General features: G+C 44.6%; 1 protein-coding gene across 5 annotated transcripts in view; it reads right to left on the reverse strand.

Annotated features, from left to right (window-relative positions):
- PKD2L1 (polycystin 2 like 1, transient receptor potential cation channel) overlaps positions 1 to 14,596 on the reverse strand; it is a 42,786-nt gene extending 28,190 nt beyond the window's left edge. For 3 of the 5 annotated variants that reach the window (XR_002938248.2, XM_016919117.2, XM_001168415.5), the window contains exons 1-2: positions 13,581 to 13,889; positions 12,930 to 13,043 (exon numbers count right to left, since the gene is read on the reverse strand). Coding sequence is in view for 4 of the 5 variants with exons in the window: in XM_016919117.2 (XP_016774606.1) it covers positions 12,930 to 13,043; positions 13,581 to 13,815 (349 nt within the window). In the remaining variant the exon portion in view is untranslated. Of the gene's footprint in view, positions 1 to 12,929; positions 13,066 to 13,580; positions 13,890 to 14,480 lie in introns of those variants that run through there. The other 2 variants (XM_063782069.1, XM_521655.8) reach the window with 2 other exon arrangements.
- Between the last annotated feature and the right edge of the window lie 5,066 nt (positions 14,597 to 19,662).

Consider the following 19,662-nt stretch of genomic DNA (forward strand, 5'->3'; position numbering starts at 1 on the left):
TCTCGAACTCCTGACCTCAGGTGATCTGCCTGCCTCGGCCTCCCAAAATTCTGAGCCACAGGTGTGAGCCATCTTGCCCAGCCTTGTCTCAGGTATTTCAAAACCCTCAGCACTTGACCTAGGGCCTGGCACATAGTAAGACGTCATAAATGTTTGAATGAATGAATGTGTGACTATCCAGGATCTCAAACTTAGTTTCAGCATTTTGCTAATAAGCTCTCTTTGTCTCATCTGTTCTTTTCCTCCATGCTATGAAATAATCTAATTTGACCAGCTTAGACTCAGTCTCTGAGCCAGTGGTTTACACACATTTTGTTCTCAGAACCCCTTTGCAACTTCAATATTTTGAGGACTACAAACAGTTTTCATTTATTTGGGTTATATCTATCAATCATTACCTTATTAAAAGTTAAAACTGGCCAGACACAGTGATTCATGCCTGTAATCCCAGCACTTTGGGAAGTCAAGGCAGGTGCATAGCTTGAGCTCAGGAGTTCGAGTCCAGCCTGGGTAACATGGTAAAACCCCATCTCTACCAAAAATACAAAAAATTAGCTGGGTGTGGTGGCACCTGCCTGTAGTCCCAGCTACTTGGGAGGCTGAGGTGGGAGGATCCCTTGAGCCTGGGAGGCAGTGGCTGCAGTGAGCCAAGATCGCCCCACTGCACTGCAGCCTGGGTGACAGAGCTGAGATTCCATCTCAAAAAAATAAAAATAAAATAAAATAAATTAAAACTCAGGAAAAATGTAAATATGTATTAACTCATTCATTTGAAAATAATGATAACAATCCCTATACATGTAAACACAAATAACACTTTTTATTCTTTTAAAAATACTATATTTTTTCAAACAAACCCCCCAAAAATTTGGCCGAGCACGGTGGCTCATGCCTATAATCCCAGCACTTTGGGAGGCCAAGGCAGGAGGATCACTTACATTCAGGAGTTCAAGACCAGCCTGGGCAACATAACGAGACCCTGTCTTTACAAAAAAACAAAAATTAAGCGAGTGTGGTGCTACATGCCTGTAGTCCCAGCTACTTGGGAGGCTGAGGTGGGAGGATTGCTTGAGCCCAAGAGGTCAAGGGTACAGTGAGCCCTGATCACAGCACTGTACTCAGCCTCAGTGACAGGGTGAGACCCTATCTCAAAACAAACAAACAAAGAAAAATTTTAATGGAATGGTTTTCCATGTTCGCAAGTCTCCTAATGTCTGGCTTAATAGAAGACAGCTGTATTCTCGTATCTGCTTCTGCATAATCTGTTGCAATATGTTATTTTGGTTGAAGTATATGAAGAAAATATGACCTTAAGCAAATATGTTTCGGGGTAAGAGAGAACCTCACAACCTGAAAAGGTCTCAGGAAGCCCTAGGGGTCCTCAGAGGACACCTTTGAAAAAGATTGCTCTGGCCGGGCATGGTGCCTCACACCTGTAATCCCAGCACTTTGGGAGGCTGAGGTGGGCAGATCACCTGAGATCAGTTCGAGACCAGCCTGGCCAACATGGCGAAATCCCATCTCTACTAAAAAAAAAACAAAAATTAGCTGGGTGTGGTGGTGCGTACCTGTAATCCCAGCTACTCCGGAGGCTGAGGCAGGAGACTAACTTGAACCTGGGAGGCGGAGGTTGCAGTGAGCCAAGATTGCACCACTGCACTCCAGCCTGGGCGATAGAGCAAGACTCTGTCTCAAACAAAAAAAAAAAAAGAGAGAGAAGAAAAGATTGCCCTCATTCCTTATTTTTGTGAGTAGAACCTCTGCCCAGTCTGGAGGTTCTGTCTGAACTTAAAATCTCAGCAATCCTGCTGCCACCACCCAATAACATAATTGTCAATATCCTTATAATCCCCTACCTGTGTACCTTATTTCATAGTTTTCAAAGAGTTTTCCTATGTAATGTCTCCCAGTTGCCTATCAGACATATCTGCTGATTCCATCTTACCCATGAACAAAACTTCCTATGAATCATGAAGTTCAGCGTGTACATGATTTGCTCAGGGCAAGAGGCAGAGCTAGTGCTCAAACTCTCGCCTTGTAATACGAGTTATATGCTCTTTTGCTAGCCACTTACATCAGCAGTACTCCAGCCTGGCCTCATCTACAACAATCCAGAGTATTGAGATGTTTTTCTTTTCTTTTTTTTTTTTTTTTAGGTAGAATCTTGCTCTGTCACCCAGGTTGGAGTGCAGTGGCGTGATCTCGGCTTACTGCATGCTCCACCTCCTAGGTTCATACCATTCTCCTGCCTCAGCCTCCCGAGTAGCTGGGACTACAGGCATCTGCCACCACACCCAGCTAATTTTTTTGTATTTTTAGTAGAGATGGGGTTTCACCGTGTTAGCCAGGATGGTCTCCATCTACTAACCTCGTGATCCACCCGCCTTGGCCTCCCAAAGTGCTGGGATTACAGGCGTGAGCCACCGCACCCAGCGTGTTTTTCTTTTCTTTTTTTCTCTCTCTCTATCTTTTTTTTTTTTTTAGATGGAATCTCACTCTGTCGCCCAGGCTGAGTACAGTGGCGTGATCTCGGCTCACTGCAACTTCCACCTCTGGGGTTCAAGTGATTCTCCTGCCTCAGCTTCCTGAGTAGCTGGGATTACAGGCACACACCGCTGTGCCCATCTGATTCTTGTATTTTTAGTAGAGATGGGGTTTCACCATGTTGCCCAGGCTGGTCTTGAATTCCCGACCTCAGGTGATCCACCTGCCTCAGCCTCCCAAAGTTTTGGGATTACAGGCGTGAGCCACTGAGCCTGGCTGAGATGTATTTCAATATTTTCCTAATTTATATCTTGACAGGGAATGGCAACTAATATTTATTGAAAGCCTATTATACTCCAAGCACTGTACTACTAAATACCTAATTTGTTTTCCACCAACCTCACAAAAGCAGATGTTATTCTCACTTGAGGAATCAAGGTTTAGAATGATTTAAGTATCTTGACCTATTTGCCAAAGATGCGTGGCTAATAACTGGTAGCACCATCATTTGGATCAGACCACCTTATTCCAGGTCACACGCTCTTTCCGTTATACAACTGTGCCTTCACTAAAATCGTGGTTCTATATGACAAAGTATCTTCTGACATCATTACAGCCACACAGGAACTCAGCCACAGACGCTTTCTGAACCTCCAATATATTTCTGCTCCTTTCTTTGTTGATTCTAGAAATACTGTCAAGCTTTCTTGACAAGCTCACTTCAACCTCTCCTATTAGTGCAATTCCACCAATCTATGGATAGAACCTTGAAATCCACTAAAAGAAAGCAGAGTAAAGAGAGGCATGCATTTCTTTACAACTAGTGATGGATTAAGAGCATCCAATTGATATTAATTGGCATGTAGCCATTAGGCATTAAAGGTTGAGGGTCTCTGCCCTCCTCCCCAGCTCCATGGTGACCAGATCCAGCCATTTCCTGGCTTAGAGCCTCTCCTATACAGGGCTAGTCCCAGGTGCACCTTTGAGATAACAATAATGTCTCCTAAAACAAACAGCCATTATTTCTACACAAAGACCTTCAATGTTTCCTCCATCAACAAAAGGCTACAGCAATCCCTCCAAGAAGACAAAGGGCTGGAAGCCCTTTCATAAATATCATGATGATGGTGTGGGCCCAGTGGGAAGGGAGAGCCAGGAAGATAATTCTCCAGCACTTTCTCTGCTGAGGAATAGCTGGGACAGGACTGACTCCATCCCTCAGAAAGAGCTCTGAGTGATTAATCATTCCTAAACTATTCATAATGACAGTAATAACATTTCCCTAACCTGTGGAAAGAAAGAAAAATATTGAGCCATTACAGGATTGTCGTCAGGATCAAATGAGATGATACATGTGAAATCTCTGTGTAAGGTTTAAAGGATTGCACAATTTACATTATTATTATCAGACAATTGATGGGTCACCCATATTGCCTGCATGAAAAAGATAGCTCTATTTTAGCCAGATGAGATTCCAAATAGTCTTGGATTATAGGTCCACCAGTTCCTAGAATAAAGCATAAGGGAGAAGAAACATGGTCAGTATGGTTGACCATGATAGTCTACTAGGGCTTGTCCCCTGCCAAATTGCTGTGCAGGTGATGGCTAACTTTGTTGGCTATTCTTTCCACTCCCAAGAGCCCAGATCTTGGAAATGAGGTCGCTGGTGGTTGATTCCTCACCTAGGGTCTAATGGTCCAAGTTCCCCACTTTCCCTTTCCTCCTTTGTCCCCCTGAAAATATCTCTCATGCAATTTACACAAAAATAGATATACATTATAAATTAAAGCATGAGAAAAGTGTCCAACCTCATTGGTAATAAAAGGCAAGTAAATTAATGTGAGTTGTACCATCTTATACCTATTTAATAATAAAAATTATAAATGAGAACATCCAATTTTGATGAGGTTGTGACAAAATTGATGTGATCTTATAGCACTAGTGGCATAATAAGTTTGTATAATCCCTTACAGAGGCAAAATGACAACACATAGCAAATACTAAGGAGATATTTCTATCTTTTGCCCTCGTGGTAATCTCTCTCCTTATCAATTCCCAAGGAAATAATTTAAAGAAGTGGGGAAAAAAAGCTGCAGCTATAGATACATTTACCATGATAGGCAAATACTGAAACAACCAGAGAAATGTTTTAGTTAATTGCAGTGTGACTGTAGTCCTTAAAATAAAAATATAAAAACTGGCTGGGCATGGTGGCTCACGCCTGTAATTCCAGCACTTTGGGAAACTGAGGCAGAGGGATGACTTGAGCTCAGGAGTTGAAGATCAGCCTAGAAAATATAGCAACACCCGACACAGGCACAGTGGCTCACGCCTGTAATCCCAGCACTTTGGGAGGTCGAGGTGGGTGGATCACAATGTCAGGAGTTTGAGACCAGCCTGGCCAATATGGTGAAACCTCATCTCTACTAAAAATACAAAAAAATTAACCAGGCGTGGTGGCACATGCCTGTAATCCCAGCTACTTGGGAGGCTGAGGCAGGAGAATTGCTTGAATCCAGGAGGCAGAAGTTGCAGTGAGCCGAGATCGCGCCACTGCACACCAGCCTGGGTGACAGAGCGAGACTGTCTCAAAAAAAAAAAAGAAAATATAGCAACACCCCATCTCTACAAAAAATTTAACATTAGCAGGGTGTGGTGGTGTGTCCCTGTAGTCCCAGCTACTTGAGAGGTTGAAGTGGGAGGATTGCTTGAGCCTAGGAGGTTGAGCTGTAGTGAGCTGAAATCGCGCCACTGCACTCCAGCCTGGGCAACAGAGTGAGAACAGAAAGAAAGAAAGAAAAGAAAGAAAGAAAGAGAGAGAGAGAGAGAGAGAGAGAAAGAAAGAAAGAAAGAAAGAAAGAAAGGAAGGAAAGAAAGAAAGAAAGAAGGAAAGAAAGAAAAGAAAGAAAGAAAGAAAGAAAAGAAAGAAAGAGAGAGAGAGAAAGAAAGAGAGAGAGAGAGAAAGAAAGAAAGAAAGAAAGAAAGAAAGAAAGAAAGAAAGAAAGAAAGAAAGAAAGAAAGAAAGAAAGAAAGGCAGGCAGGGAGGGAGGGAGGGGAGGGAGGGAGGGAGGGAAGGAAGGAAGGAAGGAAGGAAGGAAGGAAGGAAGGAAGGAAGGAAGGAAGGAAGGAAGGAAGGAAGGAAGGAAATATGAAAACTACTGAGAGGCCAGGCACAGTGGCTCACGCCTGTAATCCTAGCACTTTGGAAGGCTTGAGCCCAGGAGTTCGAGACCAGACTGGGCAACACGGGGAAGCCCCGTCTCTATGAAAAATACAAAAATTAACCAGGTGTGGTGGTGCATGCCTGTAGACCCAGTTACTTTTAGGGCTGAGGTGGGAGGCTCACCCGAGAGTTTGAGGCTGGAGTGAGCTGAGGTTACACCACTGCATAACAGCCTGAGCAACAGAGCGAGGCCCTGTCTCAAAACAACAACAACAAAAACAAAAACAAAAACTACTGTGGCTCATGCTTGTAATCCCAACATTTTGGGAGGCCGAGGTGGGCCGATCACTTGAGGTCAGGAGTTCCAGACCAGCCTGGGCAACACGGTGAAACCCCGTCTCTACTAAAAATACAAAAATTAGCCGGGCATGGTGGTGGGCGCCTGTAATCCCAGCTACACGGGAGGCTGAGGCAGGACACTGCACTCCAGCCTGGGTGAAAGAACCAGACTCTGTCTCAAAAAAAAAAAAAAAAACTACTTAGAAATATGATGAAATGTTATAAATGATGAAAGTATACAATATAATACAACTAGGTAAGAATGAATGCATAAACACCGGTAATAAGAAAAATGAAAAATTCTTTAATGTAGTGGTAGCCAACTATATTTTAAAATATTCTTTAATGTTTTTATATCATCTTTTAAATACACCAATAAAAAGAAAGAATAGTAGTTAGCTAGTAGAATTTCTCAATACTCTGCTTCTATTAGGGTAGGGCACGGAGTGGTCCTTGCTAAGATGTTGATGGGTATTAGTAAATTTATCAGCAATACATTTCCAGATAGAGAGGCCATAGTAGACACCAGTGGTTAAAAGCCTCGGAATTCAAGTCAGGCAACCAATTGCTAAGTTGGATTCCTCTTTCTTCACTTGCTTGCATGAGTGGCCTTGAGCAAGCTGTTTGACTTTTCTAAATCTTTCTGATTTGTAAAATGGGAGTGATAGGCAGAACCAATTTCATAGAGTCATTGGAAGTAGTCAGTGAGATAAAGTACATAATATAGTGCTAGGTGCATTGAAAAATTATTCAATAAAGGTTTGTTGTTTGTGCTGTTAATAATGATGATGGTGGTGGTGGTGGTTGTGATAAACTGAGGGCTTCCAGGGAAAGTACTTTCACTTAAAGGTCTGATGTCACTTACAGGATGCTACTCAAATAATACTATCCCTATATGTGGAGCCAACTAAAATTTTGAAAGGTAATTTTATGTTATTTATTGATTTACTTTTAATTGACGAATAATCACTGCTTTTATTTTATTTTATTTTTGAGATGGAGTCTCGCTCTGTCGCCCAGGCTGGAGTACAGTGACACGATCTCGGCTCACTGCAACCTCCACCTCCCAGGTTCAAGCGATTCTCTTGCCTCAGCCTCCTGAGTAGCTGGGAGTACAGGAGTGTGCCACCACACGCAACTAATTTTTGTATTTTTAGTAGAGTAGGGGTTTTGCCATGTTGGCCAGGCTGGTCTCGAACTCCTGATCTCAGGTGGTCCACCCGCCTCGGTCTGCCGAAGTTCTGGGATTACAGGCATGAGCCACCGTGCCCGGCTCACTCTGTATCTTTATGGGGTGCAATGTAATGTTTCTTCAGATGTATACATCATGGAATGATCAAATCAGGCTAATTAACATATCCATCATCTCAAATGTTTCTTTGTGTTGAGAATATTTAAAATCATCTCTTTTAGCTATTTTGAAAGATATAATACATTATTATTAACTGCAATCATGAAAGTTATTTTTTCCAAGTTTCCACAAGCAGCACTGAAAAGTTGTTTTTAATACACTTTTTAAGATAAACTTTATTTATTTATTTATTTATTTATTTATTTATTTATTTATTGAGACAGAGTCTTTCTCTGTCACCCGGTCTGGAGGGCAGTGGCATGATCTCAGCTCACTGCAACCTCCGCCTCCCAGGTTCAAGTGATTCTCCTGTCTCAGCCTCCTGAGTAGCTGGGATTACAGGTGCCCGCCATCACGCCTGGCTAATTTTTGTATTTTTAATAGAGACGGGGTTTCACCATGTTGGCCAGGCTGGTCTCGAACTCCTGGCCTCAGGCAGTCTGCCCAGTTCGGTCTCCCAAAGTGCTGGGATTACAGGCATGAGCCACCATGCCCAGCCCACTTTATTTTTTTAGAGTAATTTTAGGTTCACAGCAAAATTGAATGAAAGGTGCAGAGATTTCCCATAGATCCCCTGTCCTCACGTAAGTACAGCCTCCCCTGCTATCAACATCCAACACCAGGGTGGTACCTTTGTTATACAATGGACCTACATTGACACATGACTATTACCCGAAGTCCACAGTGTACCTTAGGTTTTACTCTTGGTATTGTACATTGTGTGGGTTTTACATAAAATGACAGGTATTCACCATACAGAGTAGTTTCACTGCCCTAAAAATCCTCTGTGCTTTACCTATTCATCCTTCTGTTTCCCCAACCCCTGGAAGCCGCTGACAACTTTTAGTATCTCCATAGTTCTGTCTTTTCCACCATGGCATATAGTTGGAATTACACAGTATGTAGCCTTTTCAGATTGGCTTCTCTCTTGAAAGGTATTTTTTTAATGAACAGTCTAGAGGACCAGGTGAGGGTTTTGATTTTCGACTAGATAATACAAAGATAACTACTACCAGTGATTGTGTTTGGTTCTTTATGCATGTTATCTCCAGAAGATAAATGTTATTATCCTTATTGGTAGAACAATTGTTCAAGGTCACAAAGCCAGGAAGTAGAGGAGCTAGTATTTGAATCTAGTGTGTCTGACTCCAATGTTTTTATGTTTTCATCATGCCACTGTGTTTACCTAATAATAAACACAGGTCCTGGAGCATTTGAACCCGATCACGGGAACTGACATGGAAAAGCACACTGGCACAGCTGCATATCCAACTGCACATCACTCCAGTTCTTAGAAAACAGCATCCTGATAGAGCAACACAACAGCCACCCCGCTTGGTGCCAGCTTTCAGGCTTATAATGTGTATTCCCAATCCTTAGGCAGGAGAGCTCAGTCAGCATACTGACTAGCCAAATTAAGTGGATCTGGTTCAGTGTTTCTTAACCTTTTTTGCATTATCCATCTCCCCAGAAGTCTCTTTAGACATTTTCTTCCTAATCACTCCCAATTCTGATACTGCAGACAGACTCTACATTTGCTTATGTACCGTGACTCTTCAGTGGCCCAAAAGCCATTGTAATACCTAAAGCATTCTTTTTGCCCTTGGAGAAACTATTTTTACACTCTTGGGGGCTACATCATCCCCACTGAGAACCTATGGTCTAGATGCAGTTGGCCAGAGCTCAAGGAGCCTAATGGAGAGCTGAGACATCAGCGGGGTGAGGCCAGGACCTTGGAGAGCGCCGAAGTGGCCCTCCTGAGGCCATTCCAAGGCTCCATGTTGCCTGAAAATATGTCTGAAAGGAAGAGGCAGGTAGAGGCAGGGGCTAGGAAACTAGTATTAGTATTATCTTACTAGATGTCGTAGGAATCATCAGAATGTGAAGGCCTCCTAATTCTGTTTCATAAAAAGTTCTTGTGGGGCCAGCACTTTGTGGGTGCGGACTTTAATTCTCAAGGCCCAAGGCAGTTAAATGGCAAATTTTCAGGTAGTCTAAGGATTTCAGGGTCTTTATTAAGAGTGCAATTCCACAGGACTTGGAGGTTTTCCGAGGTTTAAAGGTATCAGATTAATTCTTCCTTCCTCACCCTCCACTGCTGGCTGGGTTATGATGCCACATTTATAGTTTTACAGTGCCTGCTGTGACTTGAAGACAATAGGCACTATTTACCATATGCCAGACAGACACTGTGCTAAGCATATTAGTGAGCTATTTTATTTAACCTGCTTAAGAATCTTCTCAGGTGGGTATGATCATTGTCCAAGGATAAGAGAGGTTAGCAAACTTGCTCAGGATCACACAGCTGATAATTGGGGAAGCGCCAGACCTTGAACCCACATAGTCGACTTCAGAGCCTCACTGCTTAACCAGCATGCTATACTGCCACCAGACTGACTCAGTGGCCCTGGTAAGGTTTTTGTTTTTAAAAATCCCATTAATATCCTTAGCACAGGACTATCATCTCCCCTACTCAACTTTCCCAGAGATACCTCTGTGACCCAAGGGCAGAGATACCTCTCTGCCCTCTCCTCAGGAGAACTTAAAATTTGTCATGTCACTCCTATGCTTAAAACTTTTCAATAGCTCTCCCTGTCCCCCTCAGAATAAAGTCCAAATTCTTTCTCATGCCTTATAAGGCCCCTCATGATCGGCCCCTTCTTATAAGGCCAGACTTGTCTTTTACCACTTTGCTTCTCAAACTCTCTGCTCCAGCCACGTTGATGCATTTTAACCAAACTGTGCCCTCTGTCCCTTTTGGGCCTTGGCACATGCTCTCCCCTCTTCCCAGAGACTTTCTTTCTATTCACCTCCCTTTCAAGGGGATAAATCCTCCATATCTCTCAGGTTTTAGCTCCGATATCACTTCCTCTGCATTTCCTCACAGATCCCCCAAATCTGGGCACAACAGAAATAATGGCATCACAGTACTCTGTGCTGGTCAGATTGTCCGTGGCATATTTTGTCCAGTGCCAGGCATCACATAGATGAAGTCTGCAGGCAGGCAACCAGTATGGAGAGCATTCTGAAATTGCTTTTAATATATGCCAGGCACTGAGTTGATGATTTCATGGCTATTATCTCACATAATCCTATTGGATTGGGTAAGTACGATGAGGAAACTGAAATTCAAAGAAGTTAAGCAAATTGCTTGAGGGCCCTCAGATGGTGAATGGCAGTGCACAGTGTTTGACCCAAACCTGTGCAAATTTGGAGCCCATGCCTTCAATCCCTACATAATACCATCTCTGAAAACCATAGTATCATGACTAGTTTAAGAAAAGTACCATGAAAAAATAGAAGTTATTTAACCTAGAGAACAGATGACCAAGGGCAAGCTATATTCATTCAAACAGTTGAAAGGTTGTCACTTCAGAGAGTAACAGGAACACCTCAGTAGTTGGCTTAATAGAAGAAAGTTCTGAAAAGAAAGTGAGCCTCTGAGGGGAAAGGCCCAAGTGTCTGTTATCTATGTGTTTCTCAGTCCAACGTCTGGCTCAGAGGAGGTGGCTCCATAAGAGGAAGGAAACAGAGCTGCCCAATAGTAGAATGGGTTGCCTCATGAAACAGTGACAGCCCTGCTGACACTCCCCAGGTTGGGCTGGTTGGCCACCTGACAGAGCACCATGGGAAGGATCACAGAGAAAGGATTCCACGTATTCTGCATCCTAAAATTAGATGAGCTCTAAACCCCTGTCTGCTCAAGGATTCTGTAATTATTGGACTAAGTCTATGACTCAGATTTTGGCAAGTCACAGACCATCTGGCAATGCATCAGTGCACTGAGATCTCAGAAAGCAGAGAACATGAGTGGATTGGACTCCTGGACTTCCAGAACCCAAGCTTCCACCCTTTCCAGCTCCATACAATGGAGTTAGAAATGGTTCACTGTAACTCTGGGGAGCTAGAAACAGTCCTGTTCCAGAGGCTAATCTGGAAAGAGAGACGTTTAAGTCATTTATAGAGAAAGGCTCTGCCTGTGGGTTTCAGCTGCTGTCACGGGATCTGAAAAAGGAGATGACTTCTCCTTGCTAGCAGATGGTTAGGACAAAAAAAATCAATACGTCAACAAATGAATTTCTGACAGCCATTTGCTGAAAGGAATTGAAAGGGCCCCACAATATGTACATTGGGCCGGCCGTTGTTCCTCACATGCACTGTGTCCTTTCACTCCCTGCCGAGTGGCCAGTGACAAACACAGAGGACTGTCCCCTCTGTCCAGCATGGAATGAGTTCCGATAGAGCACAGCCAGAACAAAGTGCTTTCTGCCAGCTTTCCTAGAGGGCTTGCACAAATGTGGGTGGCTCAAAAAATAAGACAACATTTCATCAACATTAATGTTATGAGACTCTTTGACTCCACTTTCAAAAGATTTATGCACCCTGACAAGAACAGAGTATTGTGGAGCCTAGAACACCTACTAATGAGGGCATCTTAGTTGTATGATTCAACCTACAGCTTTAATCAAAACACAACCCCACACACAACTATATTAAACTAGGCAAACATCACTTGTGCAATTTTTGAAAGAAGTAATAAACCAAATACAAAGTTGCTGTCATTACCTACAAGTCTAATAGCATCTGTTTTGTCCAATTTTATTATTATTTACAGTTCTTTGACTCTATCTTTCCACAGTCGCCCTCCTATCTTTTCACTTGCTTCTCTCAACTTAGAGATCAAACTTTCTCAGTTTGTGTCTATAGCTAGAACCTCAATAAGCTTCCTCCAATGGCATGTGACATGGTGGTCTCTCACATGGGACCATCACCACACCATGTGTTTCCCTCCCTCTCTTAACAGGGATCTGAGATCTAAGGTCGCCTGGATCTTTTACTTCCTCTCTTTTTTCTTCCATTTTTTTCTCTGCCTCTAAAGAAACATGAATTGGATATAGTATAATAACTACGTGAAGCCCACCAAACTATCTTTCCAAACAGAAGGGAGTGGTTTTCCACTCTTTTTTTTTTTTTTTTTTTTTTTTTGGAGACAGAGAGACAGAGTCTTGCTCTGTCCCCCAGGCTGGAGTGTAGTGGCACGATCTTGGCTCACTGCAACTCTGCTCCTGGGTTCAAGTGATTCTCCTGCCTCAGCCTCCTGAGTAGCTGGGATTACAGGCACCTGCCACCCAGCTAATTTTTGTATTTTTAGTAGAGACAGGGTTTCGCCATGTTGGCCAAGCTGGTCTCAAAACTCCTGACCTCAGGTGATGTGCCCACTTCGGCCTCCCAAAGTGCTGGGATTACAGGCGTGAGCCACCGTGCCAGCCCACTCTCCACAGAAGGGTAAAATATTTTCACCTTTCACCTTTTCAGCCAATAGAAAACAATGGCTGCCAAAAACCGGTTTCCCCTTGTAATTCTTGACCAAACTGCCTTCCTCTACTGACAAATTCCTTTTAAACAAAATATCTTAAGCTGCAAAGGTAAATAGATGGGATTGGAATATTGTTATCTAAAGTTCCCGGATATAGCCTGCTTACACAGATAGATGCTGGCTCCACAGATGTTGCCCACAGGAATGTTTATACAGATAGTGCACACATAGATGTTTCTCACAGACAGATGTACACAAACACAGATGCTACTCACATAGACAGATGTCCACCAGGAACACAATATATACCAACAGCTCCCTCAGGGTGGTCTTGATATAAAGTTCCCGGTTCTCAGCTGTGTTCTCAGTCAGGGTTGTTCCCCAAAGTCCTAAGGGGCATGGGAGAGATGCCTGGGATGCTCAGTGGCAGTGTTCCTCCCAGTCATCCCCACCCATCTGTCTCTGGACTTTAGCCCCTTTCCACCCCTGCCCTTCCTTGCCCATCACCTTCATCCTTGGCTGAATCTGGCTACTGTACCCACACCCATGCTTGCCCTTCCCATCAGCTCCCTGAGGTCGACAGGGGTGAAGGCCCTGGCTTGTAGAGAATGAAGGCATGGAAAGGAGGCACCTGTTCCAGGTGGGGTAGTCTATCACATCCATGTCCTCCCTCAAACCAGCTCCCACATACCTCTCTGGATCCCCAGGTGATGACCATGCCAGGCTCCCCACAACCAGTAGACCGCTCAGCTGGCCTCTGTGTTCTGGGTCATGCAGCACTACCATGGGCAATTCATACACCCCAAAGTGACACCGAAAGGTCACCTCTTCTTCAGATCACATTCCACCCCCACCCCCTGCCCAAAAGCTTTTGGTGACTCCTCCTGATTCTAATATCCCAGGAGAACCGTCCCCCTATCTGGTACCTCTGATGCCTTGACAGATATGGAGGCAGCAGCTGGACACCCGGGTCCTGTATGCCGTCTCCTGGGGTTCATCTTCAGGCTTCTTGGGTTGGGGCTGGAGAGGCCCTGTGCTGGAGATGGTGCAGACTCTCAGCGTCCCGTGTGGGGAAGGGGGACCACTGTAGGCGGGGTTGTCCCAGGCTCCACTCCCCAGGTTTTGCAACTCCTGCCCCTCAGGACTTCCCACAGCATTCATGGGGAATGAGGTGGGGGGGCCTGGTACCCCAGGTGCCCACTCTCAGCTAGAGGAAGAGGGAGCAGAGGCACAGCCCAGCCTAGCCAGCAGAGAGCAAATGGAAGGGCGTCTGAGAGCAGCTGTTTCCACACAGCCTGGGCTCCTGCCTTTTGTAGGGGGATGTCTGTGCCTGCTGGGGAGGGAGCGGATGAGAGGACAGGGTGGGGAAGGACCATCAATCCTGTCAGGAGCTCTCTCTCCCTCTTGCTGCAAGCCCCAGGGGACCAGCCAAAAGGGGAGGTGAGGGAACTGGAAGGTGGGGGTTTGAAGAGGGGAGAGGGGAGAATAGGAGGAGGATGTGGAGCTGGGAGTGGAAGGAGAAATGGGAGGAAAAGGCGATGCTGGGGATGAAGGGAGCTGCTCACAGATGTGCCTGGTGGAGAGATGGCCCAGAGGTCGGACAGAAGAGACGATCAAAGAGCAATGGGAGGAGCTGAGACAGGAGGGGAGCCGGGGGCCTGTGCTGCGGGTCTGAGCTCATTTCCACTAAAAGCTCCTAAAAGGGCCGACATGGATTGGGGTGGGGACCAAGGCCGGGAGGAAAGCTGAAGAGCGCTGTCCCCCTCCCAGGCTCTGCCCACCTCCCAGGTTCAGCCAATGGGTCTGAGGCTCCTGTCCTGTCTCACCTTCAGCTGTCCCCTGGTGGAGCAGAGATGGGCAGCTCCCTTCCCTCACTTCACCCTCTCAGCCGTGGGGTAAGGACAGTGGCAGGAAGAACCCCAGTCTCACATACTTCAGGGCACTGAGGGGGCAGGGGAGAGGACCACAGAGTCCTAGGTTGTCTATATTCCTTGTTCTGAGGCTTGCCTTTCCATGGCTTACAGGTGAGATACACCAAGAGAGGGGGTTCCTTAAGGGTGTGGGGCTCAGTATGGGAAAAAGGCTAAGACCTGGTTGGGAGGCTGGATCGGAGAACAAAGGACAAGGACAGTATGATGTGGGACTAAAGGGGAGTGGATATCTGGACCCAGCTGAGCTGGGAACATTTTCCCATGGCTCTGCTTAGTCCTGGGCCTAGAATCGTAAACTTGAGCACAAAGTGGAACTATCCGTGATATCAGGATTAATCTGCTTTCTTTATAACTGCAGGTCTCTGAATTAAAACTGTGGCATGGGCCCCCAAGCACATCCCTGCCCTGCTCCAGCTTCTGATCACCGGCTCCAGCTCTCCTATAGGCATGCATGATACCCCAGAATGGGGCTGGTCCCACAGGTGGTGGTGGTCACCCTGCAGTTTCTCCTCCTTGAGGCTAGAGGAGAGACTTTCCTCTCCTAACTCCTGGCTCCCCACCCAGGGCTACTCACTGGCCTGAAGCCCACCTTCACATTCAGCAAAACATCAGCCTTGTCAAAATAATCAGTCTTGAGTGTCCCTATAAAGAGATCTTGGCTGGGTGTGGTTGCCCACACCTGTAATTCCAGCACTTTGGGAGGCCAGGGCAGGAGGATCACTTGAGCTCAGGAGTTCAAGACCAGCCTAGGCAACATGGTGAAACACCGCCTCTACAAAACAACAACAACAACAAAAAATTAGCCAGGCATGGGGTGCGTGCATGTAGTCCCAGCTACTCAGGTGGCTGGGGTGGTAGAACCACTTGAGCTGGGGAGGCTGAGGCAGTGAGGCTGCAGTGAGCTGAAATCACACCACTGCACTCCAGCCTGAGCAACAGAGCAAGACCCTGTCTCAAGAAAAAAGAAAGAAAGAAAGATAACAAGCGTTGGCAAGGCTGTGGAGAAAAGGGGCCCCTTGTATGCTTGGCTGTATTGTAAATTAGTACAGACATCTTGGAAAACAGTATGGAGGTTCCTCAAAAAACTAAAAATAGAATTACCATATGTTCCAAGAATCTCAAAGGAATTGAAATCAGTGTGTTGAATAGCTGTCTCCTCTCCCATGTCCATTGCAGGATTATTAATAATAGCCAAGATATGGAAACAATCTAAGTATCCATCAACTGATGAACGGATTTAAAAGATGTGGTATATATGCACAATATAATATATTCAGCCTTGAAAAAAAAACACAGAAAATTCTGTCATTTACGACAACATAGATAAACCTAGAGAACATTATGTTAAGTGAAATAAGCCAGGCATAATGAGACAGATGCCCTATGCTCTCACTTATATGTGGAAACTAAAAAAATTGAACTCGTAGAAGTAGAGAGTAGAATGGTGGTTACCAGAGGCTGGGGGCGAGGGGTGGGTGAGAGGGGAAGAGAGTGGTCGATGGATAAAAGCTTTCAGTCAGGCAAGAGAAATATGTTCTGTTGTTCTGTTGCACAGTGTGGTGACTACAGTTGATAATGAGGTACTGTGTACTTCAAAATAGCTAACAGAGAGGATTTAAAAAGTTCTTACTACAAAGAAATGATAAATATTTGAAGTAATGAATATGCTAATTCACCTGATTTGATCACTCCACAATGTATACATGTATCAAAATGTCACATTGTACCTCATAAGTATATAGAATTATTATTTATCAATTAAAAATAAAATAAAACTTTAAAAAATGGACCAAATGGGCCAGGCACGGTGGCTAACATCAGCACTTTGGGAGGCCGAGCTTGAGACTAGGAGTTCAAGACCAGCCTGGGCAACAAAGTGAGACCCTGTCTCTACAAAAAAATCAAAATATTAGCTGGGCATGGTAATGCATGTCTGTGATCCCAAATACACGGGAGGCTGAGGCAGGAGGATTGCTTGAGCCCGGGAGGTCAGGGCTGCAGTGAGCCGTGTTCATGCCATTGCACTCCAGCCTTGGTGACAGAGAAAGAGCTTGTTTCAAAAAAAAAAAAAAAAAAAAAAAAGCAGCAGCAGCAAATGGAGGCATGAATAATGTGAGGTAGCCTATTTTAATGGTATAGACACTAAACATTATGAAGTTTAGGGGAAAAGGAAGCTTCCTCTGGAGGAAATGAAACAGAAGCTAGATCTTGATGGATGGGCGAGGTTTGGGAAGGAAGAGCCCCATCAGGTTTGGATGGGAAGGTTTGGAAAAGAAGAGGTTCCTTCTAAGCATAGGAATGATAGGTAGGGTCTTGGGGCTCTGAAGATGTCTGTGATGCCCCTAGGGTTGTAGAAGACTGGCCCTTAGTGCAGTTGGGAGAAAACAGAGGAGGGGGAAGGCCTGAGGTTGCATAACGAGGGTGAGGACCTCTGGTGGTCCCTATTGCCGCCGAGAACTGTGGTGTGCGTGAATCCCTTCAGAGACCATGGAAACTACCAGCTATTCAGAGTGGTTGAAGAACAAAAGGAGGTGGCTTCTGACTAAGTCAGTGGGAAGGAAATGACAAAATAAGAAGAAAAGGAAGGGTTCTTTTTCATTTGGGGCACTCATCCATGCTAATTTTTCATCCATAAAGAAATGAGTAGTCAATCCTTTCATGCTTCCTTTACCAAAAGGTGATTGAATTTATTTTATTAATTCATAGCCTATGTTTAAGGGAAATATATTATTTTGAGATTTTTATTTGTAGTTTAAATGTTTCTTGGGGGGTTGGAGATTTAAGGTAGTCCCAGACTTCTTTTAGATTTTTCCTCCTTATTATAGTTTGTATAAATATTGATCCAACCTAGATATAAGCTATGGGTAGGAGGAATCTTTTTTTTTTTTAACTATAGAACACAGCATTCCAGAAAAACCTCATTTCCATTGGTGAATGGCTATTGGCATACACAAACCTGGCATGTGGTTGAGGAGAAGGGATGCAGCTGACGTGAGAAAATCTTGAGAAGAGAGCTATAATCCTGCTTCCAATTCACTTGAGGTTTTGATGTATGAGGAAAGATGAAAAGAATTGTATGTGGGTAGGCCTGGCTGAAGAGCTAAGGAGTGCAGGTGCATGTGTGTGGGATGGGGTCCTGACAGCCATGTGCAGATGCATGTGTGTGGGATGGGGTCCTGACAGCCATGTGCAGATAGTTGAAGGCATAAGCCCCAAAGAAGGAGAGGGATTGTGAAGGTGCTCTTTAGGGGATTATCTAAGGGTAATGAATGAACCAAAGGGGAAAAAAATGTTTCATCAGAACTTTCATCATGGGTAAGATGTAAGAGGCTTTAAAACAACCTCCCATGAGAGGTGGTGAAATTCCCATCCCTTGAGTCATTTGGAGGAGACCTAGAAAGTTTTGGAAGTATACAACACTGCCCTGGTGGGGGAACAGATTTGGCAACCAAGACTATCCTCTATCCTGGTGTTTTACAGCTCAATTTCCAAGATGAGTCAATTGATAAACAATAAATTTGGAAACTCTCCAGAAAAAAAGAAAGAAAAAGGAGGAAGAACTGTGCCAGAATCAACCACCTTATGTTAGATAAGCTGATGACAAAGGAAAAGGGAGCCACTACCTCTCACCTACAAGCCTTTTAAATAATTGCAAAAAGACCCCTGCCTTGCATAACTGGACCTTAGGATAGGGTTGATGAGCAGGAAGCTAACAGTATGGTCCAGAGAAGCAGGAAAAGCAACAGGAGATGGTATATGATTCCCATTGGGTAATTTTGAATTCTGGAGGAGGCTTGTGATCAGCAGGGGTTTGACTGTGCTGAAGGAGGGTCATCATGTGACAAGTCTCACATCTCTGATTGTTCAAGGCCACCAGTGGACTGCTTTATTCACCTTTGGTCACCTACCTGGGCAAAATCCGATTGCTTTCTCCTGCTTAGGGTTAAGCATTCCCCATGTGTGTGGATCAACCCGTATTGGCCCCAGGAGCACAGCTTATGCAACACGGCTTGAGAAATGTTCTCAAAAAGTTCTCTGCATTCTTATGATGTTTACACTTGCTCAAGAAATTGCAAATGTGGTAATCAAGTGGCATCTCCTGATTATCTTGTGTCCAGTACCTTTCTCCATGTCCTCAAGCTCCTACTGGCACTTGACTTTTCCTCTTGTCGATGCCATCGACAAACCAGTGTCAGCCGGGCGTGGTGGCTAATGCCTGTAATCCCAACACTTTGGGAGACTGAGGTGGGTGGATCACCTGAAGTCAGGAGTTCGAGACCAGCCTGGCCAACATGGTGAAACACTGTCTCTACTAAAAATACAAAAATTAGCCGGGCATGGTGGCATGTGCCTATAATTCCAGCTACTCGGGAGGCTGAGGCAGGAGAATCACTTGTACCTGGGAAGTGGAGGTTGCAGTGAGCCAAGATCACGCCACTGCACTCCAGCCTGGGCAACAGAGCAAGACTCTGTCTCAAACAAACAAAAAATGTGAATAAAGTCCCTGGGTTTAGCAGGGCTCAGCAACTTACTAGTATATGGTTCTGAACAAGTCGCTTTTGAGACTCAGTTTACCTATCTGCAAATCTCCAAAGTGTTGATAGCAATGCCTGCCCTGCTGACTTTAAGGACTGTTTTAGGATTTAGATAACAGAATATAGAAGTCTTTATAAACTGTGTACTTTGAAGCACAAAACAAATTTAGTTCTCTTGCTGTTGCATCCATGCTTGTACATTCCACTCATATACAGCAATTCGTGGGTAATGTAGATACCTTCAGCCAGGACTTTGACATTATTTCTGAGCGACACGCGTCCCAGAATTCTCTATGTCTACACTATTTCAAGCAGCTGACACCAGTAGAATGGAGTGATACCATTTGGCCTGGAGAGAATTCCAAAGGTAATCTTTGAGTGACAGCACCTATTAGATGAATTTTATAACCACATGACAAGCCTTGTAGCCCATCAAAGCCAGAAGCACCTCTTCATCTGGAAGCTTTTTTTTTTTTTTTTTTTTTGAGATGGAGTCTCGCTCTCTCGCCCCAGGCTGGAGTGCAGTGGCGTGATCTCGGCTC

Source organism: Pan troglodytes, chromosome 8, assembly GCF_028858775.2.
Source record: "Pan troglodytes isolate AG18354 chromosome 8, NHGRI_mPanTro3-v2.0_pri, whole genome shotgun sequence".
In the NCBI taxonomy this organism is placed as follows: domain Eukaryota; kingdom Metazoa; phylum Chordata; class Mammalia; order Primates; family Hominidae; genus Pan; species Pan troglodytes.